General features: G+C 40.4%; 1 protein-coding gene across 1 annotated transcript; it reads left to right on the top strand.

Moving 5' to 3' along the window:
* Positions 1 to 255: 255 nt before the first annotated feature.
* Positions 256 to 27365, top strand: trim66 (tripartite motif containing 66). The gene is made up of 18 exons (XM_033647780.2): positions 256 to 367; positions 4950 to 5171; positions 5979 to 6192; positions 10429 to 10558; positions 10869 to 10985; positions 11164 to 11278; positions 11544 to 11690; positions 14024 to 14141; positions 14352 to 15172; positions 17434 to 17640; positions 19503 to 19632; positions 19735 to 19816; positions 19910 to 20096; positions 21976 to 22877; positions 23002 to 23125; positions 23265 to 23339; positions 25500 to 25652; positions 25769 to 27365. The coding sequence occupies exons 2-18, from the start codon at positions 5163 to 5165 to the stop codon at positions 26003 to 26005; spliced, it is 3768 nt and encodes a 1255-aa protein (XP_033503671.2). The 5' UTR covers positions 256 to 367; positions 4950 to 5162; the 3' UTR covers positions 26006 to 27365.
* Positions 27366 to 27652: the final 287 nt, after the last annotated feature.

The following is a 27652-nucleotide window of genomic DNA, read 5'->3' as shown; positions in this document are numbered from 1 at the left end:
AAAAGTACAAGTAGTATGTCAAAATTGTATTTAATTACATTTCACTCTGCTTGTAAAGGAGTATTTAAACATTATGTTGCTGTTATTGTAACTCAGATTTGATGTGAATAGGATGAGATGTGAATATTTCCTCCATCTTCTCCCTGCAGTGATGTTACCATGATGCCATTGTGTCAAACTTTCCAAAAATAATCCAGCCTTCCTTCCAAGTGTCACACTACAGCTTTGAGAAACGTCAGAAATATTGCATGAGAACGATTATAAAGTCTCACGATTAACTGCGAGACTTGGAAATCTCTAAAATTTTGGCCGGTCTAAAGAGCGACATCCGATGGGGGGAGCGACACTCGGAGATGCACGGGTCAAGGTAACAAACAAAAACAAAAACACTCTCGCGCTCGGGACACACACACGCTGCAGCACACCTGACGATGAGTGACAGGCCGACACAAGTTGAGTTGCTCGGCACACAGTCTCGTTTCCACTCTGACATCCTCGCACGCGCTCACACTGATGTTTACCTTGACAGGATGCTTTGCACGAGCTGCGCACTTCGCGAGCGGATTTAACGTGTACACACACACAGTTTGTGTTTGCTTTGTCTCATCAAACTGTCCGCGTGCTGACTTTGTGTGTGCGGGCTGTCCTCTTGTTTTGTGGATTGCACCATGGTGCCGTGATAGGGGCGGAATCTCATGCGCACTTTCTAAAAAATAATATCACGCTCAGTGATGCTGCTGCTGCTGCTGCTGGAGGTGATGCTGCTAATGCAGAGGCAGGCTGCTGAGGATGCGGGGGCAGACACTCCGCAGTTTGACTGACAGGCTTGTTGTTATTAAGCAAAGACGCGTTAATAAAGTGCTGTCAGATTGACACGTTCAGGAACAGATGGAGCAGGCAGCCACACGTGTAACATGCCATAAGGAAAATCCCAAATTCCCACAGCTTCATACAGTGAGGAATAAATCACCAAACTATGCTGCTCTGTTCATACTTAATGGTGGTGTTCCCATGACTTCAGTGTAAAATGCAAACAAGGATTTATTGTTCTACAGTGACAGTAACACCACATCCTCCAGAGACCAGAACTTTTGTTTGATATGCATTTTTAATATCTCCTAGCTATTTAACTAAACATTGCCATTGATAATTAAGTCCCAGTGGCATCAAACAAGTACTTAACAGTGTCTTAGCTTGTTATTTTTGCTAAAATTGGTCAACTTTGTTGCCATATCAAACTACAAACATTATTAATCACAAATAAACAAGTTTCAATCATAAAATGTGATCAGGTTTTGGACCTTGTCCACTTTTGTGTCAGGATAGGCTGCAGACTGACTTGGCAGAGATGGCTGCCATACTCTTTTTACATGTAGACCACCAGATGGCACAAAAAGCGTCCACGAACGAGGACAACAGGTCTATGTTATAAGTAGAATGAAGCATAAGGTCAAGTAAACCCAAAATGGGATGTCCTCATATGAAGACACAGGGTCTCAGGAGGATATCACAAACTGGATAGTTGCAACAAATCAGATTAACATCTGATGCTGAAGTTAAAGGTCCCTTTTAATTTCAAAATTTAATTTTATTGAAGTTTTCAGGGGGGTTTCCTTTTCTAAATAAAGGGTTGTAAAATACTTACAATTTGTCATTTTATACTATTAAAAAAAACTGACTTGACTTCATTTAAACCATTGTTCAGGGAAAATTGATTGAGCTCTTTTACAGCAGTGTCCTGAGTTCACATTCAATAGGCTAGACGGCTACAGGTTTATAATAGTAATCACAATAAAGTGATGTAAAAAGTCCATAAAAACAATAAGTAGTTGCAATGTCTATCAAGAATTATAAACAATGATAAAAACAGTAAAAAGACAAAAAAGTTAAATAAGAAGAATAGAGTCTGTATAAAGGACGGCTACAAAACAACAACTAAGACGCTTATATAAATTATGGCCGTAACAAAGATATCAGAAATACTTGTCCACTTTCTTTCAGTGCAGCCCCACCCACTAATTTTTTTTGAAAAGCAACAAAAAAGCCCTCTAAGTGTTCCATATGGTGAAATACTAATTCAATATAATAAGTTTTTTTTCCTAAAGCTGCCAAATTTCCAGATATTCATCCAAAAACATAAAAATCAGCCTTCAAATCCAACCACAACTCCTGTTGAGGTCATTAAAGAGTATGCACCCTCAGCTACAGCTGCTGGGCTTTTGCTGCATATTGCACGTAAAATCTGGCGAACAAATTGCACTAAGATATTTAAAATGTTAGATTATGCAGATGAGATTTTAAATATACTAAGGTGTTATTGAACATTGTCTGTTTATTTTTTTAAACTTGAGATAAACATTAAATCCTTCATTTTCTACTGTACAACTGTAAGAGAAATGTAATCGGTTATTTAAAACTGCAGTAATCAATACAATCAATATCATTTTATTTAAATGATCCACGTTATGTTCATTTTCAGATGTTTACTTGTATTTTGGGCTTCTACTAGAACATGTTTACATGCTGTAATGTTCACTTCATTTTTCGGACTCTTTCTGAAACATTTTGGCGCCTGTCTCTTTAAGCTCCCCTCCCTAAAAAGCCCAGTGTGGTCTGATTGGTTAGAGTTTCCAGGTCTTCCACATCTGCACTCTTCAATGTCTTTGCACTGTCATTACAGCCGAGGGAAATGACTGTAACAGCACTGTGTATCTTCACAGATAGGCAACAATTTGTGTTCATGTTTACTTCCTGTGAAGTGCAGTGCAAAACATTCCAATACAAAATTCAAAGGAACGATATTTAGAATATTTAGGGTTAAGTTTAAAACAGTCTGTATAGTTGTGACATCACAACTTGACAGAAGTCCTGATGGCTCGTTTAAAGACACAGTTTCTGAATGCGGACCGTGTGCATTTCTCTGTGGATTGAGTGATTTCATACTTTCACAGTATTTATGATGCCTGATTTTAATTTTAAAAAGTCATAGAAATCTGACTTTTTACAATATGGCATCTTTAATGGTTTTATATTAATACTGAATTAAATGACTACATGTACTTGAAAAGGCATCACCCTTACTGACAGACCAACAGACAAATATGACTCATCTTTTTGGCCTCTTTTAGCTCATTGTTTTGGATTTGCGGCTCACACACTGAATCTTGCTGCTCTCAGTAGTCTTGTTTCCAGTTCTGACAAGCCCACTGTATGCTACTTGTCCAGCATCATACAGTAATTACATCTGTGCTGTCTGTGTAACAAAGTGAGTTAGCCACAACAACCTAACAAAGCAATAATATGTCAGAGCCGTCAGCTTTTTTGTTCCTCTTCTGCCTCCTAGTGGCCAAACATGTATTAAAGGCATAGAGTCATAAAGTAAATAATAAGGGTTGTTTTTAAGAGAGTTTTAACAGCAGAGAGTGTGTAAGGGTGTGATATCACAGCAAACAGAAAGTAAAACTGCTCTTTAACCGTTTGACAGGAGGCTCATGGTGAGATCCCACCTGCTAAAGCTGTTCAAGCGGCCCGAGATGAGAAGATCAGCACGATGAGTTTGTTTCTGTGTGAAGGTGCAACAACTAAAGCTGACTACAAAAATCATTTTGTTATTTTTTTCTATACAATATTAATTTCTTAAGATTTCTTAAGATTTTTTTTGCATTTTATAATCATAAGGCAGGTGAAGACGTTTCCCTCCCACTGATGGATTTCTTTGCAGAACAGAGGGCGAGGTGTGTGAGGACAGAAATAGTTAAATGGCATAATAACTTAGGAGCGGTTGAAGATAATCCCTCTTTCTCTGTGATCTCATCACTTCGGTGTTAATAGATGTTACATGGGGGGTGCTTTCAAGGGAGGGATCACTGTGCAGGTTTCTATTATTGTGACATCTCTTGAGATGGCATGTGTATCTAGTGCCAGCCTCGCTTAGCAGGGCAGGGGAGAGCTGGCGGGAGGTTTCAGTTTGATAGATAAACGCTGTGAAGGTTTAGTGAAAGCAAATACACGGTTTGAAAATGCAACGGAGCTGAGTGAACGAGAGGCAGGGTGCACTAACCACTGACTAATTGTGTTTCAAATTGGGTCTTTGAGCGCACAATGGGGAATGGGATTGTTCTGAGCTCCCCACTGAAGCACCCAAGGATGAGAAAGTTGTCAGATTTGTAGGTCAGGCTGCAGGGGCTGTTGTTAGGCAGACTTGCTCACAGCTCGAGATGTCACAGCGGTTTGATACTGGGCTATATCTGGTGATAAGTGATTGTTTTATCAACAGTACGCTCTTCCCCAGTTCCCCTTTTTTCAGCTTTGATATTGTCATGTTTCTTTTGCAGATGCACTGTCAGACTATTATCCCCTCTGTGTCTAAATGTCCTTCTTGTTCATTTACAGTCGCCTCCCGTTCTTTCTTCCGACAGTGTTTGCTGCTCATTTTCTCTGACATGCCGAGTTAAAATCTTAATTGATTTCACAGTGTTAGAGGGAATTGCAGGAGTGTACCCTAGTCCCATCTGGAGCTTATCAGAGCCTGACCCGGTTTCGGTGAGCTACGTTAGCGTGTAGCTCCACTGGGACCTGTCCCCTCCTCGTGCTGACAAAGGGAAGAAGGCCACAACTGGCCCACCCTCGCCCAGCCTGACACACCCCAGCACAACCTGAGCTGAACATCCTGCCTCACACCGCCTGCTCCAACGAGCTAAAAGTTGCTTACAGTACAATTTCTCCCTTCTTCTCTCATTGTAGGTCACTTGGTCTTCCTTCCTCCATTTTGGAAAGGGCTTCCGGGGATATTTTGCCCTACAAAAAAATAATTATCTTATCTCCCTAATTCCCAATTATTATGCACAGGCTTATTTAAGAAAAAGGATTAGATTTTCTCTCTTTTTTGGTGGCTGCACAAGTGAGCAGGGGGATGAATTTGAATGTGACACTCCTCTCCTCCTCTGCAGTGAAGGGGTCCCACACTTGGATGAACTGGGGGAGGAGAGAGCACAGTGAGGCTGTCATGTAAGCCGTCTCCTCTGGGGCCACCTCTCGGTGCGCACTGCTTCCTGCCTCAGGTAGAAGCCTCAGTGTTTCTGCTGCTGAGGCGTCAGGCTGCTCACTCTCCTCTCCTCTCCCTCCCGCTGAGAAGGCAACAGCTCCACTCTCAGAGCACTGAAATGGAGAAGGTAAGGTGTTTGTTTTTCAGCATTGTTTCCTGATCATGACACAGCCTGAGATTGTTTATTTTGTGCAGCAGTTTCTGGGTTTGCACTGTTGATCCTGTGATTGAACCCCTTCAGGGCATTTTGGGCCTTTCTGTGTAGAGCTGGCATGCTTCCTATGTTTGTGTTGCTCTCTTTCCACCCTTAGAGATGTGTTTGATGTTAGGGATACCCCTGCTATTGCCTTTGGACAAGGAATTGGGTTTTTAAACTGGATTCTGTCCCGAGGCGCTGTGCTCTGCGCCTAAATTTGTAAGAAGGGTCAACTACAGAGGATGAATTTCCTCTCAGGGATTAATAAGGTATAATAAGTGAAATGCATCATCTGATAGCTTTCATACTCTTTTATTTTGCTTGTGTTTGAACAAAATTAGATGTAAACACAGCAGTTTCATCAGATCCATCATGTTTTCTGGTTTAGAAATTGCCAAAATCCTGATTTTAACAGATTGTATGTCTTTCCTTTTTAACATTTACATGCATCATAATGTTTAAATCCAGGTGGTTGTAGAATTAAATCAGTGTTGAAATGATTTTGCCTGTGTTCAAATGATGCTGCAGCACAGGCTGGGTTTCACTCTCATTCCTCTGAAAGTCTCTGAGGCATTTGCAAGCATGAGAACAAATAACAACTCTTGGAAGTGTGATTTTGCCCACAGTAAAGCAGCAACACAAATGTTTCTGACATATGCCACCTCGTCTTTTTGTCACACGGGCCTGTGTATGTGTTAGAGAGTGTGTGTTCACTGTATACTTTTGTGCATCTTTCAGAGCTGCTCAGAGTGCTCAGTGCTGACACTTGCACATAGCTTGTGTACGCTCTGCAACAAGTGGCTGTGTTACCAGTGCACAGATGTGCATCAGCATCAAAGAGCCCCTGCCACTTCCCAGTACGCAGACATGCACCAGCAGCAGAGGCCCAGTGCCAACCAGTGTCCTGACCTGCACCAGAGAGGCTCCAGCTCCCTGCTTCCAACTGGACAAGGCAAGATATTTACACATTACAAGAGTCTGACTCCTCAGTTTTCCAGGCCAGTGCGACACATTATCAGTCTGATTCTCTGTCACCACAAAGTGCACTGTGGCTTCTTTGTTTTCTCTCTGTTGTTGTGTTTCATAATCATGTCTCTGTAGGAGCGGTTGCAATGAATAATGCATGACAGTGGCGATGGTTGATAATAGTTCTTGGAGATCCCTGTGCTTTATTACACCTCTCTTTAACACGTGGCCCAGATTCTAAACTGCTCGCATGATTTCATTTTTGCTAATATTAGTGTGCTGCTATTTAAAGACCCTCCAGTACGCCTGCCAGCTCTGGTGCCAGCTGCTTGTGCAGGTCTGCATGGCACAAGTTGTCAAATCATAAAGAATAAGTCCTGGACACTTGTATTGTGATGTGGGAGCATTACTGTTTGGTTTGTGTACTTGTGAGAAAAAGCTGTGTGACTGCGCTGACTGACAGGATGTGGTCAGTCAGATCAGGTTGATGCGCACACGGGGCGATGCTCAGCTTGTCACCACAGAGAGGTGTGATAATGTGCAGGCAGGAGGGGGGTTGGCTGAGGTGAGCCGGCCAGCAGAGAGCAGTAGGGCTGCGTTCATTAGCCGCATCCAGCTATTGTTAGACAGACGTTCTGTGGGCCAACAGTCTCTACAGTGACCTATTTAGAAATGTGTGAGAGATTTATTTGAGTGTGTGTGGTCGGTGCATCAAAGGCAGATTGGACAGCATTGAAATATTGTTTGCTGATCTCAACACTCTTGAACACAGTCTCATTGAAACCTCAGCTTGCAACCTGTTTCCCGCAGCTGTATTATTGTTTTTGTATCAAAGTGCAGCTGGTTTGAAAGGTGTATGTCAATAAAAGTCGTCACGGGTTACTTTTCACCCTCTGTCCCACTTCTCTCACTATGTTTAAGTTTCACAGACTGCTCAAACTACAAAAGGCCACATAAACATAAAGACATAATACATGTATTGAGAGAATAGACTTTTAACCTTTCAGTCATAGTGGTTATTTTCAAAAAGAAGGCCCAAATAATCCAGGTACAGCAAAGTATACAACTAAAACTATAGTCTCTAAATAATTGGCACTCTAATAAAGCCTTGAATACTCTGTGCCCAAATACATTTCAAGGGTCTACTGATCAAAAATTGTCCACTGTTTCATTGTAGGCAAACCACACCCAAAATGGGGGGTTGGGTGTTAAAATAAATAGTTCAATATTCTGGATAATGTGCTTAAAGGAACACCTTACCCACAAAAATGACCATTTGCAAATCATTCATTCAGTGTTACTATGAAATCATAAAGAAAATGTGTTTTTTCTTGCAAGCCTCCATGGAAAACTGTGAACAACCGTTCGCAAACTCTCGCACAGTGTAATCAAAGGCTCACTTATCCAGTTGTATGCACGGTGCGTCACAAACACATGCATTCTCACAAAAGAAACTTGGTATTGACTTCAAAGAGAGCACAGCTAAGTTTCACTTTCAGTTCAGTATTCAATAGTAAAGTTTAACCAACCCTGATTATTTACTTTATAGTGCCTTTAATACATGTTTGGCCACTAGGAGGCAGAAGAGGAACAAAAAAGCTGACAGCTCTGACATATTATTGCTTTGTTAAGTTGTTGTGGCTAACTCAGGTTGTTACACAGACAGCACAGATGTAATTACTGTATGATGCTGGACAAGTAGCATGCAGTGGGTTTATCAGAGCTGGAAACGAGATTACTGAACATACGACTAGATACATGAGACTTGGATTATACTGCCAAGTTGTGTGAGAGTTTGTAAACAGATGGGGATAAACAGCTCTGTCAAATGGTTACAAATCCGCCTACAAGCACCTCTTGAAACATCATGTTTGTAGGATGTAAATGGGGATTTGTAGGTTTGGCTGGGAACTATGTTGAGACATCAGTGAAAGTTTTTATTCATACATACACAAATCAGTTTATGTACTTGTACATATTAATATTATTTTTAGGGCTGTCAAGTGGTTAAAAAAATTAGACTAATTAATGACATGCTCTGTGATTAATTAATGGAAAATAATCTTCTAATCGAAACTTATGCTGCGACAGTATTTAAAAAATTTCTACCACCAAAACTGGTCTGCAGTCTATTGCAATCCATTTTGCATGGGAGTTATTTAGTCACCTGGTCAACTGTGGCTTGACGAGACTGGCTGCTAGTGCTAGCATCAAAAGCTGTGCTAGCTCGGACTCTGGGTTTGCTGCTAAATGCTTTGCTCTGAGGTGATATTTCAGGCTTTAAGTACTCAGAAGGTATGAAAATTCCGTTACTGCAGAAATTGCAGAGAACGGTGCTCCTATCAACAGGTCCATCTGGACGTTTTTTAAATGTAAATGTTCTGTTCACCATCATGTGACAAAGCCACTGTGGCCTTCAATGACGCACCGGGTCAAAGGGCACCACAGAACTTAAATAATCAGCTTTAAAATTTTTAACATGTTATTTTGACAGCTCTTGTTATTTTTTGACATATGTCTCATGTTTGCTATTTGTGTTGATTATAATGTTAAATTTATGTTTTTAAATGTGAACCCTACAAAGTATGGCTATGCTTCAGGGCATGTACCCCTTCATCAACACCACCCGTCAGGTTCCAAATGTGTTCATTTTTACAATATTTTACAATATTGTGACAGTATTTTTTCAAACAATTAAATTCTTAACATTAAGGGTTAGTTTGGTCAGGTTTGCATTTGTACTTTCGTTAGCAGAAGCTGGATGTTCAGCTAACTATTTCACCTACATATTCATTACTTTCAGTAAACTCTTCCAATCATTTATACATTCATTTTAGTTAGCTAATTATTTAAACTATATATTCATTATTTTTAGCTACTTTTAAATATTCAGACGTGACTTTTATTGAACTATTTAGACTTCTCTGCTCACTTGCTAACTACTTCTCATACACACTCAATTGTAACACATTGTGTTCAAGTTACAGTTGACTCAATATATGGATATACTATTTTTTTTAATTTTCTAATCAAATTGTTTGTTTTTTTTAATCAGTAGAAGTACCCCACAGTATTTCCATACACCCTGTGTGCCCCTGGTTGGAAATCACTGCTCTAAGGCACAGCTAACAAACCTCTAAAGCTCACTGATTAACATGTTATATTTTAATTGGTGTAAAACCAAAGATTATGTGCTGGACTATTTCTTGGCCAAAATATAGTCCAGCATTATAACAAATAACCCCCCATTACTGCACAACCTTTTACTTTTAAACCATCAGTCAAAAAATAAACAATTCAACTTGTTTATGCTCTAAAAATGAGATCCAGTGTATTTTACAGAACCAGTGCTTTGACAACACATTGAGTAAATCACAAGTTTTCATCACAATACAATATTATATCGATTGTTTGGACAAATATATGATATTTGCTGATATCACAAAGTCTGCCATGATGCAATTTCGATTGGATTTAATTCAGGGGGCCAGGATGGGTAAAAATCCTCATTGTCTTTTCGTGGCTGTTTACAATTATCTGCCGAACGCATGCTGCTAGCACTGTTTGTAAGTTTATAAAGGAGGTGTGCTTGGTGGGAAATGCTGACAGAGATGTGTCATGAGAATTTAAAAAAAAGGTGAATCTTAAAGATGAAGATGTGTATCAGTGTTTTAATTTTGCATCAGTGGTATCGGATTGTTGATCACTGAATCAATATATCAGTCCGGATTGACATATCATTACATCTTTAATTGATAAGCTCCAGTTATGAGACTTTTATCATATTTGAATTTGTTGGCTCACTTTAAATCACTCTGGTTAAGATGACTTTTAGCTTGCACTTATATAGTTGTATTTATATTCATTTCAATCCATTTGTCCTGCTGTAAGTAATAAATAAACTGTTTATAAAGTTGCAAGTGCTAAAGTGCAAAAGTAATACATTTGAATAATCTTCAAGAGAACTGAAGTACAAATTGATATTCAAACCAACTGTGCGATTAATCAATCTGTAACTTATCAAATTAAATGAAGTTCCTCTAATAAATGTATTTGCTGACTTTTAAGTTATTAGAACTGCTGATGTTTGTCCTCTCCAAATACTTTCAACACTACACACACACACACTCCTCTAGCTGTTTGTGTAAATTGTTTGTCGACTGTTGCTGATGCTCCATGCTCTCCTCTCCCCCTCCTCCCCCCTCCTCCGTCTGTCTTTTAGGCCCGGGGTCGTATCCTTGCTCCCTCCTCATGTGCCACTCTCACAGACAGGAGCCCTTGGAGCTGTTTTGTGAGTCATGTGACCTTCTGTGCTGTAGCAGCTGTCACCTGTCCTCCCACAAAAACCACAGGTCAGTCCTCAGATACACAGCACAAGGACACTGCAGAGCAGGGCTAACCGCAGGTTAAAAACTTCCTCCGAGCAACAACAACTCTCTTTAACTGCCTTGTCACTTTTATCATGTGCATCTGCATACACTACCCTTGGCTCACTTAATACCTATTAAGTATTCATACGCTTTTGTTTGCTGTGATGTTGCCGTACAGTAGCAGCGTCTAAGGTCACCTGCATAATGTCTGGTCCCCGGGGGAAACAATTTCAACTCTGGTGTTCTTCATGCCCAAAGAATAAATTAGTGCTGTGATCTCTCATGTGTTCAGGGTGGTGCAGATTGGGAAGGCCCTACAGGACCAGCAGTGGCTGTTTGAGAGCCTGATGGTGCAGGTGGATGAGAGGAGGTCTGCAGTGGAGAACAGTGCGAAGCAGATAGAGGACAGGTGTGTGCATGTCGTAATCATAGTCCGATGTGTGAGCAGCTTCTGCCACAAATGCTCAATAATTTGCGTGAAATATAGCAAGCTAATGCATAAATTAATGTCTGGAATGCTGCTCACTTCGTCTGCATTTGGCTTTTTTTTTTCTCAGACGTTTATTTTCTCCTTTCTGTCTCCGCAGACTTCATGGAGTAAAGATTGCACACAGGAAGGCAGAGAACCAGATTAAAATGGCAAAGATGATTATGATGAACGAGCTTAACAAACGAGCCAACCTATTAATAGAGCAACTGGAGGTAATTACTTTTTCTTTCTCTTTCCTTCTTATCGCCCAGCCAGCCGTGAATCTACACGCAAAGAATCAGTAACCGCCGTGATGTAATCAGTCCTGAAAGCAAGCAAACTAGAACCCATAATAATCTGTCAAAGCTGCTTAAGACAACATCTCAGGAGCTACATCTGTCCAAAAAAAGAGCTTTGATTTAGCCCACACTTCAGCTATGACTCTCTGTGTACCAGTAATTACTGGATGCAAGTTTATGTTGTTTTTTTTGCTAACAGAAAATCTCTGAAGACTTCCAGCAGCGTCTGGAGGACCAGCTGCAGGGGGCAATAGAGATATGTGGCCAGCTGGACCACGTTCAGAAGTTCATCACCTGGGCTACGACCCACCACTGCAGAGGCCCGGTGCTTTTCAGCAGAGCTCTGGTACGCTGGCAGGACACTCAACAGACTGTCTTATTTGTAACACACACAGTCCTGTGAGGAACCACTAATTAATCTCTGATGCCTCTTTTATTTCTTTGTATTTAAAGGGGAACTCCACCGAATCTACACCTACAGTTCAGTAGTCATAGGCAGTGTTGGGCAGGTCACTTTTGACACGTAACAGGTCACAGATGACTAATTATCCTGTTAAAAATGTCATAGATAGTTAGGGTCGTCCTGAATATCAGCTTTTGGGCTTTGAAGCTTTAGTGAGAAGTATTTGAAGCTTCAGGGGGCGGGCCGGGTAAAAGACAAGTACATGAGTCAGACTTGTTTTAAACATGAGTTTTCAGTCGATGCCCCTAAAATAATGTGACAGTTAGCCACTTTGTTTTTTGCACGTCATTTGCCAAGCTTGTTGTAGATTTGTGATACATATCAGTTTACTTTGGCATATCTGTCGGACTTTGAATCTATTGTAGTCACCTGACTTTTTTAACATCATTCTAGCGCATCGCGTGTGGTCAAATGGTCCCAGTTTCAGTCTTGCTGGAATGCTGGTGACTGACGATAGATGAATGCGAGTCAAAGTCACAAAACTAACACTTTAAGTTAGTTTTAGTTTTAGTTTAAATGTACTTGTCTGAGAATAACTAATAATAATAATAATCAATGTTATTGCATAATGAATAATGTTGGATACTGCTTCATACTCTATGGGCAATGTGGGATTTTGGGGGTAATGCATATAAATCTATATATCTATGTCTATATCTACTGTAAAACTTCAATCAGTGGCTCAGGCTATTTGCTTAAACCACTGGACTCAATGGGCTTATATTTTTTTGGACAGGCCTTATATTCATTTCACACTAGATGAGAAATACGATCAAATTGGTTATTTGAACCCATATGAATATTACTTGTATAATAATTAGGCTTCAGATAACATACTAATTATGTGTTATGACACTTTTTTCATGGCACCCAGCATAGCAACACAGCACCACTTTATCCTGTTAAAACAATGTTAGTAACTGGGATTCATTTTATGAAAAACACTTTGGATTATTTTGATCGATGGATCCATACGAAGGAATATAAATAACTTACTGGTTAATTGAGGACACGTATTCTGACTTTATGACAGCTTCAGAAAAAGGGAGTCACTACTTGTTCTTTCATCATGCCAGTAAATCTGAATGAATTATGGTCTTCTCTGGTGCTCATGGTTTCAGTAAAATGAAATGAACCAAGGTAATGATGTGTCGCATCTCCATAGAGACAAAAGTTCAAACATTTCTGTTTGTATGCATGATCTAAACAGCTAACTAACATTAGCTCAGTGGGTAGTGAACAATGTGGTTTTATACATCCAAAGAACTTGTATTAAAATGATCTGCTTGGCAACCAGAGCAGACATCTAATCAAGACAGGGTTTATTTGTCAAAATGTGTAGCTACACTGAACGAGTGAAAGAGACTGGGCCTATAATTGGGACTAGGCTTTTCATTAAAGCTTTACAGTATATCTATATCTTAATCTATATCTATATTTAAAAAAAACAAACTATTTGAATACTGATTTGAACATTAATTACCATGGCAGCAATTAAAGCTTTGAAGCTTTTGAGTCAGCCCTATTTAAAATGGACAATACATTTAAACAGTCCTAAAAATATAAGTGCATAAGTGCTGCACTTAAATTTCTCCCAACGGCTTTGCTGACCTGCCTTGTCTGTAAATATGCCAAAAGAAGACATCCATGCACAGTGAAAACAGAATCAGTGTTGTTTTATACATATATAATAGGCTTTTTAACAAGAAGTATATATTAAGGATGTAGCCCCAATGTAATCACCAACATTTTGACTCATAATTTAACTACAGTTTTTTTTTTTGTCAGTAACTGTAACGGATTACAGTTACATTTATCTTAGAATTTAATTACGTAACTCTGTGACATGTAACTAGTTACTCCCCAAAACTGGTCATACTCAGCTTGTAAAAGCAGATGTAAAATGTCCCCTGGGTTTCTAGAGGGCTTGGAAACTACACATTTTAAAGAAAAGGCCTGAGTTATGAACTGTCAGCATGGCGTCTGAAAGATGGAGGCATTTACCAGGCAGGGCGGGTTTATTTTGTACATCTCTTGTGACACCTGTTACTTATATTCAAGTTTGGTGCTTTTTTGTGTAGGATGTAACTCCAGCATTATCCAAAAGTGTTTTTTATGCGCACCTTTACTTTTTGTGATTGTTACCATGGAAATCACCAGCAGTGTTACAGGAATCATTTTGTTTTTCATTAACAGAATGAATATTCTTCTGTCAGATTTCTCTCCAGATGCAGCAACTGCTTGAGTCGTCGGTCCACTCAGACTCTTGGAGTCCTGTCAAGATCAAATTCAACTGGGATGCAAGTTACTGGACGAAACAGATTTCCTCTCTCGGTAAAACGAGTGTTATTAAATTGAGATACAGTGCTTGTGTTACAGTCAAAGTTTCATTATTCAGGATGAGGTTTAAACTGAAAATAAGCCAACAATAAAAATGTGAATGCATTAGAATAAAATGACATCTTCTGCATGAAAGTATTGCTTGTGTGACACATTATATCATTCTCTGAGCAGAGCTCTTAATGTGACTGTGTTTCTCTGCAGGCCAGCTGACTGTTGAAGGGGGAAACTGCACTTATCCTCAGGGCTTGGCCTGCTCCAGTATCCTGAGGCCTCAGCCCATCACCTGCTTGGCTTTGCCATCCGTGTGTCACAGAGGACGAGAACCAGGCTGTGGGTACCAGAACTGCTGCGAGCCCCAGATGTGTTGCCTCCATGGCATTCCCCCTCAGCCTGATCTGTCCACTTTGGAGAAAAGCCAGCTGGAGGCAACTCTTTATAACTCCAGCTGTGTTCAGCCTGCCCTTATCTCTGCCTCCTTGCACCAGAGCCAACAGCTCCAGAGGTGCTGGGACCCAGACAGCTCATCGCAGTGTCCTCCTCCTTCATCACCTGCCCCAGTCATGGGGCCCATCCAGCTCAACTGCAGCAGAGGATCTACATCCCAGCCTCAAGCTGCTGCTACTGCTGCCTCTCAGCCCCAGGCTCCAACTAAATCTTATCTCTATCGCCAACACCAGAGAGAAGTTCTTCCAGACAGTCAAGCTCAGCCAAGCGCAGATAGCAGCGGGCCAGACCAGCGTCAGGGGAAGCTGCCGCAGGATCTCAGCCACACAGCTGTGGATAGAGATGTGATGACTGAGGAGAACTGGGAGGAGAGGTGCAGAGTGGAGGAGGCTCGTGGACAAACAGCAGCGGCTGAAAGCAGAGAGTTGCTGGATGTGGAGCTGCAGCAGGACAGAAGGGAGCTGAGTTCTGTCCAACAGCAGCAGCAGCAGCTCCATGTGCCTCCTGCAGCAGAACTGAGAAAAGAGCTGCAGAGGAACAGACCTGCGCTGATCCACAGAGACCACAGAGATGGCAGGGTGAGAGATTAAGTTTACTATTGACCCTGACCCTGACTGATACTGGATATCACAATCAGTGGTGTAGCTGAGGGTATACAGGGTACACCTCTGTCTTGTTTGATTTCACTTAAAGTAGTCAAAGTCATTGGAATATAAAGGAGAGTATACCCACTTCCTCCTCAGTAACCTACCCATCTACCTAGTAGACATCCACCTCATCGACATGCACTGAAACAACAGTGAAGTCTGCTTAGAATGAAAGTAATACACTAAATACCTAAAAATATAATTAGCCGTTTACATTGTCTTACCACAAGCTCCACTCAGTAGCTGCTCTGGGGCTTTTGATAATATGTCACAACTGAACTGACTCAACTTAAGCATCAATTGAGGTGTACTTACGCACAAGTTGCGCCTATTTATGATAAACTGTGTGAGCAAATCTATTTTAAATGTTCATATTTTAAAGCTGAAGGATGTAACACATATTAAATACAAAAACACATTTGTCTTGAATCAAGAAAAACTTTGCGTGAAAGTGCAGCCTATAAAACATTTGACACATTTTCTGTCATTGACCATCATAGCAATATATTTGCGATTAGCCAATACTGGTCTGTAATGTTATTTCATGAAGCGATAAAAGCGACATAGTTGTGAGTCTTGTTAAAAAGATTGAGCGCATTTGTTTATCAGCATCAACAGCTACTGTGAGATCAAAGCGAAGCGTGCGGTGGGATTTTGTGCACCTCAGTGTTCGGTTTCTTGTTTCACACGTGGTTCTGCAAAGTTTCTATGGCCTCAAACAAATTTGAACCCAATTCTCAACTCATGACATGGTGAACCACACAGTGTTGTTTATACACACTTCTCAAAAACCACAGTGTATCAGTCAGAGTCAGGCCCATTTCCTATAAAACACAGATGTTCAAACACTTGCTCAGACAAACAAAGAACAAAAGATGAAGGTAACAAAGCCATTATAAGAAAGAAGCATCATGTAGTGACATTAAGTCACATCAAAAGCCAGCAGGAAAACGTTTCACATATGGGAAGTGGTGAGTGTATATTTCTGAAAGAGAGTGTTGAATTTGAGGCAGCACTCAGTTTTAATTAATATCTGTAAATGACTGAAACTAAAGGAGTGCTTTATTTTAATGCCAGAATGATCACTTCCCGCAGTTGACAGCTAGCCTGAAAACAGATGGTGCAACAGAAATGTGCTCCTGCCTTCATGAAGAAAGGATGATGGGGAAACAAAGAGCTGCTCTGACAATTAAAGCTGAGCTCTTCGTAGCAGTGCATCCCCAAAACCAGCAGAGCACTGTTCATCACAACCACACTTGATGCCAGAGGTTTGAGCAGCCACGTAATCACCTCTCAGGGTGCACGTTTACGAACACAAAGATGTATTATTTTCGCGTTCTGAAGTCACAGAGCATCTGAAAAAACGACATAAAACCACTTGGGCGCAGTCATTTATGTACTTAACCTGTCATTAATGAGTTGCTTAGGGAATAGAGGGAACTGCCAGTTTGATTTCAGTTCTGGTTTGCACTCTGAGATAAATTCCTACACCTCTCCATCGTTCCAGAGAGTGGGATTATAGTCTATTTTCCTCTACAGTCTGAATCCCGCATACCTCTCCCAAGGGGCACGGATCAGGTAAGTGTTTTAATCGCGTAATACTTAGGAGCACGTGCTCGATGTCAGCCTGGCCTGAATATGTATGATGGTGCACTAGAAAAAGAAGAGGAAAAAAAAAAAGAGGAAGGTGGGACGTGTTAAAAAAGAACCTAGTGTTAAATGATTTGTCAGCCCCCCTGCTTCCATTAGCTGAAGACACAGCTGAGGTGTTTAAAGGAGCTTTTCAGGACACTTGCATTAGTTTAATCGTGATAAAAGAGAGAAGGAGAGAGTGGTAGTGAGTGGCTGCTGTTCTGGTTTAATCAAATGGCCACACTGCACACCTAATAGGGAATTTGCATGTCATAATTGGTGTGGCAACCAAACCTTTTATTGCCTGTGCTATAACAGTAATATATGCAGCTGTGTTTGTAAGGATTGAGTTGTTTAGAAACGGTCTCAAAACAGGCTCTGAATGATGTTTTTGTTCATTTGGTGGCTGCCTGTGCCTGTGTGTGCTTCAAGGTTGTTTCCACTGCGCACATCCCACTCCTTTTCTCTCCTGTCTGTTGTTAACGGCATGAGCAGGGGCATCTGTGCATGTGATGCAGCTCGGAAACCTGCTCAGTTTTGCATGTTTGTGTTTCTGACAGAGATCCACATCCCTGGAGGTGTCGGTGACAGCCGACGAGCGTGTGCCTGACGTGCAGAGCAGCAGGCTCAGCCCTAGTTTAACGTGCACGCGGAGGGAGAGACGCTCCCAGAGCATCCCGGCAGAACTGGCAGCTCCATCCACCAGCTCTTATGCTGAGAGGCCCACAGGATGCGCTCATGGCCTACAGGCAGCGGCTGCAACTAAGGTAACCCTGCAACAGAAGATAATCACACATGGGGAGGAAGTGCAGCTCAGCTGTCAGATAGAATAGAGGTGATCACCGTGGTGGTGGCCTTTTGTACAAGGAGTAGTAATAACAGATCAGCTTTCTCCTGTCATACACAGTTCCACTGAATAAGTAAGGGCTCCAACAAACTATTACTTTCAATAATGATTAATCTGTTGATCATTTTCTCGAGTATGATTAATTGTTGAGTTGCATTATTAACAATAAAAGCATGAACAGCTCATAAAATAATAGACTTGTAAAACTATAAATCATAAAATCAAGGAAGATTGCAGCAGCGTGAAGCGTAAATATAAAGTGAAAGCGTGAAAAGAAAGAGTTTCAGACCTGTATCAGGAAGTCAGAGCTAGTTAAAGGCTAAAGTGAACAGATACATTTTTAGCTGTCTTTTAAAAATCAGCGAGCTAGCTTCCCTGATATCTATAGGTAGTGTGTTCCATAGATTTGGTGCGTGTGTTCTTAGAGGCAAATAGTTAACAAGGGAGTTAGCAATGTAGTGCGATTAGTCCCAACCTATGTAGGGCTTTGTATACAAGGAGGAGGACCTTAAATTCAATTCTAAATGTAACAGGAAACCAGTACAGAGCAGCTCAGACTGGCCTGATGTGCCCTCTTCTCTTGGTTGCGGTTAATAGCCGAGCTGCAGAGTTTTGAATGAGCTGAAGTCTCCCAGTGGTGTTTTTTGGGAGGCCAGTAAAAAGTGCATTACAGTTGTTGAGTCGGATTGAAATTAATGCATGAATCAATTTCTCTGCATCTTTTTCATTTAGAAATGGTCATATCTTAGCTTTGTTTCTGAGGTGGAAAAATTATGTTTTCATCACCTTGTTAATATTCAACCTTAAGCTTAGATCTAAATCGAGGATCACACCAAGACTTGTAGCTTCAGATTTAATCCAGGGAGTTATTATTATTATTATTATTATTATTATTATTATTATTGTGTTGTCTTATGATGACAACAAGTGGCAGCATGTACAGTGAGTATAATAGCCCTTGCATTGTGGGTAATATAGTAATCAGGCTTTAAAAAGATATCTCTGTATGTGCTGCATCAGTTTATTTATTTATTTATTTATTTATTTTAAAAAGCAACTTTTAATTGTGAGTCCAACAGTGTTTAGAGGTGCCATGCTAAATGACTAGACTACTTCAAAAAAATGGAAAAAAAATAATGTCAACAATGAACTTTGAACCCTGGCTTTAAAGTCTGTAGCTTTACATATACAAATATATTTTGATTGTCTGTCAGGAGAGTAAATGAATGTAATGCCAATTTTTTTCCAACCAGTTTTGACAAAATTCAAATTTCAGCATCAATCAAAAGAGTGCATGGTTTTATAAATCTTCAAAAAATCTTTTTCAAGTCATTTCTGGACAAATAATGCTGTCTTCCATTTATTTAACAAAAGTTGGAGGTCAGAGCTGATAATGATGTCACACCTGAGTTTACTGCGTTCCAATACAAAAAGTGGGAAAAACAAGCAATACAAGTTGTTAACAGTGCATCACGCTGTATTTTCCACATACAAACACTGTAGCAACACGTCAACAGATAGAAGTTGGACAGTGACTGTTTTAATGAGACGCAAGTAAGACAGAAGTGCTAATAAACAGTATATTACTACAGCTTCCACTATTGTTGATATGTGGAGCAGCCATATTGGATTTTGAGGTTGGGGTTGGTGAGGCTCCTCCAACTTTATGAGTCATAAGTCCAACTTCAGCAAGTCTTCCAGTTATATACTAGTAGTGGTATATAGTAGTAGTAGTACATACATATACTAATATTTTTTACATAATGTTAATTTTGTTCTCAGTATGTCAGCATGGATCCCAGACAGAGGAGAGCTTCAGATGGGGTGCTTTGCGTTGTCAAGGAAACATTGTCTGACACAGCGCCCCCCAGAGGCCACCGGTCTCCTCTACTGTCCTATAAGACAGAACCAGGTGCTGAAACATACTATTTTATTATGCGATTATTTCTCATATCCTCAAATAGATAAAACACAAAGTTGTTGAATACATGCTCATCATCTTTCTCCTTTTTAGATCATTGTTTCGCTTATGTAAATGAGGAGATTGATTATGAGGCCAAGGGAAAATTCAGGGCATCAAAAAACAGCCACAACAGGTGTGTAACCGCTGCCAAGTCAAACATCTGTTCATGCACAAATCATGAAAATATGATTTCAAGGTGGTTTTCTTTCTCTGCTTGCCTCTAAAGTAACAGAGATGTTCAGAAGGACGCAGGAAGGCCCAGGGTCCCAGTGGTTTGCTTGGAACGTCTCAAAATACTTGTGTCTCAGCTCCCCCCACATGGACGTCGGCAGAGTGACCCTTTACCTGACAGCGGCATGGAGAGGAGTGAAACTCTCCCGAAGCAGAGAACCTGGCATGATGCAGCACCTGAAGTATGTCTTACTTCTTTACACACAGTAGAGGAAAGACAATCCTACAAAGCAGTCAGATTACAGAATTCTTTTATGGGTCATAGTCATTGTTTTTATTTAATACATTTTAATAATTTTGATACCCTATATTTTTTTCACAGCAGTAAAAACACCACGGGATACAATTACTGAAGCAAACAAAAGCTTTTTTATTTAAAAGAACATATTTTCATCCATGCCAAAATTTGTTTTTAGGTGATTTGATGCCATATTAATTTATCACCTTGTCACATTTAAAGGGAAACTTTATTTTTGAATCTGGACCCTATTTTCCCATGTTTTTGTGTCTAAGTGAAAAATGAAGACAGAAATTTTTGAAATTGGTCCAGCACTGAGAGAGACCGCAGTAGTCGCAGCAGTGAAACAGGCTGCAATGTAATCCTTATGGTAATTTGTGCATTAAAAGTGCTTGTTTTTGCCACTGACAGACTCAGATTGCTCCTCTAAGTGTCTGACAACATTACGGAAAAGACCCTACACAGAAATAAAATGTTTTTCCTTACCTCTCACTGGTCTGTTTGTTATTGCGTCCAAGTCTCGCTCAAGGATAAGTCTCGATCTGAAATCTTGAAATCTAAGAGTTAGAGAGGAGCAATGGGATTTTTTTTTTGTGTTAGAGTACATAAAGCATAGTTTAGTGTGATCTAAAAGATTTAAAATGTCATGGCTGAAAATTTAGCTGATTCTGACAATATGGTATAGTCCGCGAGATTTCCGAACAAGACTTCTCTTGAAGCGAGACTTGGTTTCAAACACTAACAACCAGACCGAATCAACAAAAGGTAAAGAAAAACGGGTAACACTTGAAGGTATCTACATAAGAGTGACATGACACGGCCATGAACCTGTCATGAACATTATGTACATGTCATAAACATATATGACTGCTGTCATTAAGTGTCATTCGGTTTTTGTAATTACAAGTTGACATTGTTTGGGTTGTCTTGATTATGACAATTTGACATTAATCAAAATGACATAACCAGAAGTTGTCTTTGTCATAACAACTTGACATTAACAAGAAATGCACCTCTTTTTGTGTTAATGACAAGATGACATAATGATTATTATTGTTATGACAAAGACATCTTCTGGTAATGTCATCCTGGTTAATGTCAGGTTGTCATTATAGGGAAATCCCAAACAAATTTAATGTCAACTTGTCATGACAAAGACAACTTCTGGTAATGTCATTTTAATCAATGTCGAGTTGTCATAATCAAGACAACCCAAACAATGTCAACTTGTCATTACAAAAACCGAATGACACTTAATGACAGCAGTCATAAACGTTTGACATGTACATAATGTTCATGACAGGTTCGTGACCGTGTCATGTCGTAGTTATGACAATGTCATGTCAGTCTTATGTAGATACCTTCAAGTAAAATGTTCAGTTTCTTGTAAAATCTTTCCCATAATGTTGTCAGACATTATCTGAACCTGTCAGTCGCAAAAACAAACACTTTGAACGGAGGTAAATTGATGGTGCACAATCTGTCAGAGATCTTGTATGGCTGCTTGTGTTCAGACATTTACCATTTGAGAACTTTGTCTTAAGTAAGTTTGTATCGTTACAACACTGTTGGGTCTAGAGAGACAGGTTAGACCATGTGCAATATAAAAATTCTTACCACATGATTTCATACCTTTCCATGACGAACAGTACGTCAGTTTTTTGATGTGGGGTTAATAATTAATACGTGTTAGAAAACACTAGAGATCATTGTTAACACGCTGCTAAAATTATGTTTATTTCAGCTCTCTGCTTTCAGACAGCCAATATTATTTAATGAGATATGATAAAAGTCTTCTCTTCTCTTCTGTGTTGTAAATATAGGGGGTAACTGGAAACTCTGAGACCACTAGGATCACCCGCTTACTCACAGCGCCACCATATGCAGAGCGACAGAACCATAATCAGTCTACCCCACACTTAACCAACAGTGAGTTTGACAGCAGAGGGAGAGTCAGCGCTTGTAAAGCATCCAAGCTTCCGTCCACTGACCCTGAATATGTGCCACAGAGTTACTCTGCACTGGATCTGGACTCTGACTCTGACCCCAGATCAGTCTCAGAGGACGCAGTTGTTTCTCAGGCTGATCCAGACCCACGGCTAGACTCATCACTAGATTCTGACCCACATGCAGAGTCTTCATCTGAGGCTGAACTTGACTGTCTGGCTGGGAATAAATCGGCGGCAGCAGGAGAGATGGGGCTCTGCGGTGAAACTGATATTGCAGCCGATTCAGAGCCAAGTCTTGAATATGAAGCAGACCCAGAATCAGATCCAGGGGCGGGATCGGAGGATGGCCAAGGGCTGGAGGCTGAATCAGGTGACGCTGAAACCGAGTCAGACATCCAGCCAGAGTACGATCCCAGGTTCCAGGCAGAGACGGACTCTGAGGTTGTATCCGATCAGCCTCCAGACTCTCAGGGCTCTGTGGAGTCTGAGCTCGAAGTAGAATCGGAACCTGAACTGACAACCGACGACCCACAGCCGCTTCGCTCCGACCTGGAAGAGGATGCCCACATGGGTCCTGCTCCAAGGACGCTTTTGATTGCAAACCCTGTCGCTCAAAGAGGCACAGAGGAAGTCCAGCCTGACCAGGATAATGCAGAGATGGAGAGTGAGGACTTCTGCGCTGTGTGTCTAATTGGAGGGGACCTGCTGTGCTGTGACCGCTGTCCAAAAGTCTATCATCTGTCCTGCCACATCCCGTCTCTGCTGAGCTTCCCCTCGTAAGTTTCTTACACTGTATCCTGAAATTTATACAGTACATTCAACAGTATCCTCTAACGTCTTATCAAACTGTTTATTTGGAGTTGTTATTGTTAATCTGATGTTGTTTGTCATCCTGTTCAGAGGCGACTGGGTGTGCAGCCTGTGCAGGGACGTTGTGCAGCCAGAGGTTGAGTACGACTGTGAGAATGAGAGAACATCTGGAGAACATGCATTGCAACATGGACTGCCTGCATGTGACCAGAGAGTAGGTCATTTAGTCGGCTGCATTAATGATGATAATAATAATAATAATAATAATAATAATAATAATAATAATAATAATAATAATAATGACTGGTTTTCTTTTCCTGCATTCATCATTTTCTTTCATGTTCGGTTCGCAGAAATGCGAGCAGCTGACTCTTCTGATCCTCAGTAACGTCCTGAGTGCTCCCTTCCACGAGCCCGTCAGTCCACTCGTGAGTGCTCACCCTTTTATTACAGTCCAGTTACAGAGAAGGTCAACTCATTTTCACAGTCTCATTATTTTTCATAATACTAACAGGAACACAGCAACATCATGAAGAGTTTTTTCTTGTGTTTCAGGCAGTGTACATGAACACACTTTGACTGCTGCTATATTTGTCAGGATTTAAAGTTGTGTTCACATGTAGGTTTTCTCACCACAACACAATGTTTCCCTGAGGGCTGATAAACACGTTGAATGCATTTCCTTCTTAGCAAAGCTGGATTTAAAATATCTTAATGTATGCATTGTTAAAATGAAGGTTTTCATCACCTAGCAGTCTCCCTCCTCTCTGCCTTTGTTTTCACACATGTATGTGCATAGTGAGCGTGCATGAGATACAAAAGGGAGATAACACTGAAAGTCTCGGACATGCCTTCTGTATTGAGCATTTATAGACAGCCACTGACTTGTACACATGTGGTACATTCAAACTACAACTGAGAGGTCCCTACACGATTTTGTTGGCTGTTTTTGGGATTGCTGCAGCCTGAAATGTCTGATTTCATGGCAGCATTTCTAAAAAACTGCAATGCATGTTGCAGTATTTTTATGCAGTTTCCTCTGCAATGAACTTGCAGAGGAAAGTAAAAACTGAAAAAAAAAGGTGTGATGCTGTCTCAGATCCAGAACCTTTTTCTTTTGAACATTTAGTTTTTACCATAGAATGAGAAACTGTTGGTGATGGTTTGGGGAGCATCAACAGCATCATCCACCACTGGATGCAACACTGAAGAACCATCTTTGTGAACCGCTCTCCTCCTGATCCCTCTGCCTGGTTAGCACGGGCAAACACAGCACAATGTGATGTCACCCAGTAATAAACGTAAATAAATGCTAACAGTTAGCCCTATCACTGTGTGTGTGACTCTGTTCTCCTGGTTGCGGAGCTCACACTCATGCAGCAGCATTCTCATGATAAACAGAGAAAGAGTGGGGTGAGGAGGGGCTTGGAGAATCAATACGCTGTATGTAGCTCTACAATGAAATTTAAAATGTCAAATTTGCAGTAAAGTTGCAGCAACTGAACAAAATTGCAACACTGTGCAGAATTCACAGGGATCGGCTGAATTTGTGTTAATTATTGCGATCACAACATTGCAACATCCTAGAGGGACTGATTGAGGGTTGTTTTAGTCTGGCTTTCCACACGTATGCCTTTCCCCATCCACACTTCATTCCAGTTGTCTCAGCTGTTTTTGTTCATTCCTTTAAAGATGAATTAAATAAGTGTGAGTAACATCCGATCTCCTCGCACAACCTCTCTTCAAAATAATCATCCAACGTGTGTTGTCTTCTTCTTCTTGACAAATCAGCTAGAGGTGCATACGCCACCTAGAGTGTGGAACAAGAGAATATATTTCATATCTTAAGCACGTGTATAGTACAAGTTTTGGGCTGCATAGGGGCCCGCATGGACCCTGACAGACTTGGGTGGATGACAACATTTATGTCACGCCAACCAAAGCAGGTGCTTGTGACCAGTGCAGTAAAAATTGCAATTGTAGTTAATCAAAGACACGGCGCTGCTATGCATTGCTGGCCCAGTATTGTGTAAGCATGATTTATCTTAAAGAAGAACAAGGATTGCCTGGTTTAGACATGGATAGATTACTAAACAGGCTTACTGGGCACAGGCCCAGGAGCCCAAGTGTCAGTGCCCCCCCCCCCCGGCCTTCACCTGCAAAAAATGTCACTCACATTAACACATACTGACTAGGAAGAGACTAAAATGACCAAAAACAGACACAAAAAGACCAGAAACAAATGCAAATAAACTGTAAAGAGACACAAAATCGCATAAAGATGCCTAGTGACTAAAATTCTGTGTGTCTTGCTCCCGTGGAGAAGTGGTGGGCCTTTTGCATATCTGTGCCCAGGGGCCCATTGTCTCATAATCCACTCTTGGGTTTAAATTAGGATTCAAGCAAGCACCCTACAAATAGGTGTGTAGCAATTTGTCACAGTGATACATAATGCAATCTGTGGAACACTGATATGATGTATTTTGAATGCAGGTAGAGTTATGAGGTAATTACATTGGAACAGAGAACTTTAGTGTGTGGGTGAATTATATCTAAAAAGTCTTAAATGTCACTGCTTTTTCACACAGGCTCGTCATTACTACCAGATCATTAAGAGGCCCATGGACCTGTCCATGATCAGGGCCAGACTCAACAAGAGGAATACTCGACATTATAACTCATCAGAACAGTTCGTTTCTGATGTTTATCTCATGTTCCACAACTGTGCAAAGTTCAATTATGTAAGTTAAAAATGTTTATCCTGTATGTGTGTATTCATTGTACAATTTGTCTCACAATCCTTACTTCACCCACACACTGATCTGAGTGTAACAGCTCTTTCTCTCTCTGACCACAGCCTGACTCAGAGGTGGCCCAAGCAGGCCGCAGCCTCGAGGCGTTCTTCACCTCCAGGCTGAAAGAAGTTTTCCCAGACAGAGTTTTCCTCGCGGCTGATGCAGACTCCGACAGCGATGAGTACGATGAGGCCTACAGGACCGCCGAGGGCGGTTTCCCCTGGCCAGAGAGGAGAGAGCAGTGCCACAGGAAGAGGAAGAGGAGACACTCTCTCAAGTCGAGGAGACAGCACTTCTAACCAGAGGTGGCTCGCGTGCAGCCATGGACACAAATATGCTGTATTTGTGGGTAATTATGCTGTTTTTATTTAGCAGCCTGCAGGGGCTGCAACAGTGTTTCCATTCTGTAATCTTCTTTTGTGGTTTGCAATAATATCACAGTGCTGCCATCCGATGGCAGCTGAACATACTGAAACAATACTTCAGATATCAGAAGTCTTAACTAATGCTGAGGCAACTATTATTCCTGCTGATCCAACTGATCAGGGAAGTACAGTGTAAATACCGATTTGAAAATAAAATTTTGCATAATATGCCACACATTTGGACACACATCTCTCTGGAGAAAAAAGACAAATCAAATAAAGTTTGTTGGGTTGCTCCTGCAACTTTAAAACAACCTATCATTGTGAGATGATACAGTATGTGTTATGATATTTTGGGCTTTGATTATTTGCTCCTGATGCACTGGAAATTACATTTATATTTAGACTTCCTAAAATCACACACCTGATGTTATATTGTACAAAGGGGATGCTGTAGTTGGATGTTTATTAATCTCACTTTGCATCTTTATTAAGTGGATTTCTGTACTTTTTTTAGGTGAACATAGCTCTGATTATACACAGCACTTTGAAACTTTGATATGGGTAAATATTTACCATAAACGCTCGACATATTTATACATGTGTAACTGTATAGAACTTTATTTTACTATATTTGTCATTTTAATTACTAAATGATTGCAGGCAATTATCATAGGTTTGATTATTGATATAATTATGTGTCTCAGTAGCTTTTTATGAAAAGCAGCAGTGAAACCTATTGACTTTGTCTTTTTGACCAGAGTGATACAGAATGTGAGTGACTGAGGGCACTGTAACCAATGTTAGAGCTCATATGTATTTTTATGTTTGTTAGGGGATTTAATATCCAGATGAAACAATCCAAGAACAATTTGACATTTAGCCATAAATTAAGTTTGTGTATACATTATGTAAGCTTTTTGTTCCACCAGTGTTTCAGCAAAATGTTGTACTCTATTAACTAAATATCTCAGGCTTAATTAGAGTGTAAGGTATTGATATCATTCAGTATTGGTGATTATTTGTAGAGCCACACTGTTGACAGAAAATATACCATTTTATAATACTCACTGTTGTAGAGCATTTCCTGTTTTTAAATATTCTTTACTTGCTTCCTGCAGCTTACAATAGATCTTACTTGACATTAAGAGTAATTACTGCACAAATTATTGTCTGTGCGCACCTTGATCATTGTCAAGAGTAGTGATTATACAGTATATGTAATGTTACTTTCTTTGAAATCAATAAATGTAATGATAACATTTCCTACTGTATGAGGGACTGATAAACTATAGTTACTGTTTCTGTCACAGTCTGGTTTCTTTCTTTCATTTTTTACTGTAACAGTCAACAATAAATGAACATATATTAATATCAATAAAATGCATTTAAGAAAAAATATGTTTTTTTTTATTATTTTTCATCTGCCAAGTGCTCAATATGAATCGCAACAATTTTTAAATTGAGCATAACATTAGTTCAGACAGGACACGATGTCAAGCTCAGCTCACATCCCAGCAACATCAGCTGATCTCAAACAGCCCAGTCAACTGATGGAGCAGCTGACTGTTGGACAGGAGT

The sequence above is a fragment of the Epinephelus lanceolatus genome, chromosome 2, assembly GCF_041903045.1.
Source record: "Epinephelus lanceolatus isolate andai-2023 chromosome 2, ASM4190304v1, whole genome shotgun sequence".
Taxonomy (NCBI): domain Eukaryota; kingdom Metazoa; phylum Chordata; class Actinopteri; order Perciformes; family Serranidae; genus Epinephelus; species Epinephelus lanceolatus.
The sequence above is the reverse complement of the archived record's forward strand: the minus strand, read 5'-3'. Positions and strand labels throughout refer to the sequence as shown.

What these genes read in the sequence shown, in the direction of transcription:
- trim66 (XM_033647780.2), top strand. An exon ending in GCGAAGCAGATAGAGGACAG is followed by an intron (nt 10,986 to 11,163) that starts GTGTGTGCATGT and finishes CTGTCTCCGCAG; the next exon opens with ACTTCATGGAGTAAAGATTG. An exon ending in GTCCTATAAGACAGAACCAG is followed by an intron (nt 19,633 to 19,734) that starts GTGCTGAAACAT and finishes TCTCCTTTTTAG; the next exon opens with ATCATTGTTTCGCTTATGTA.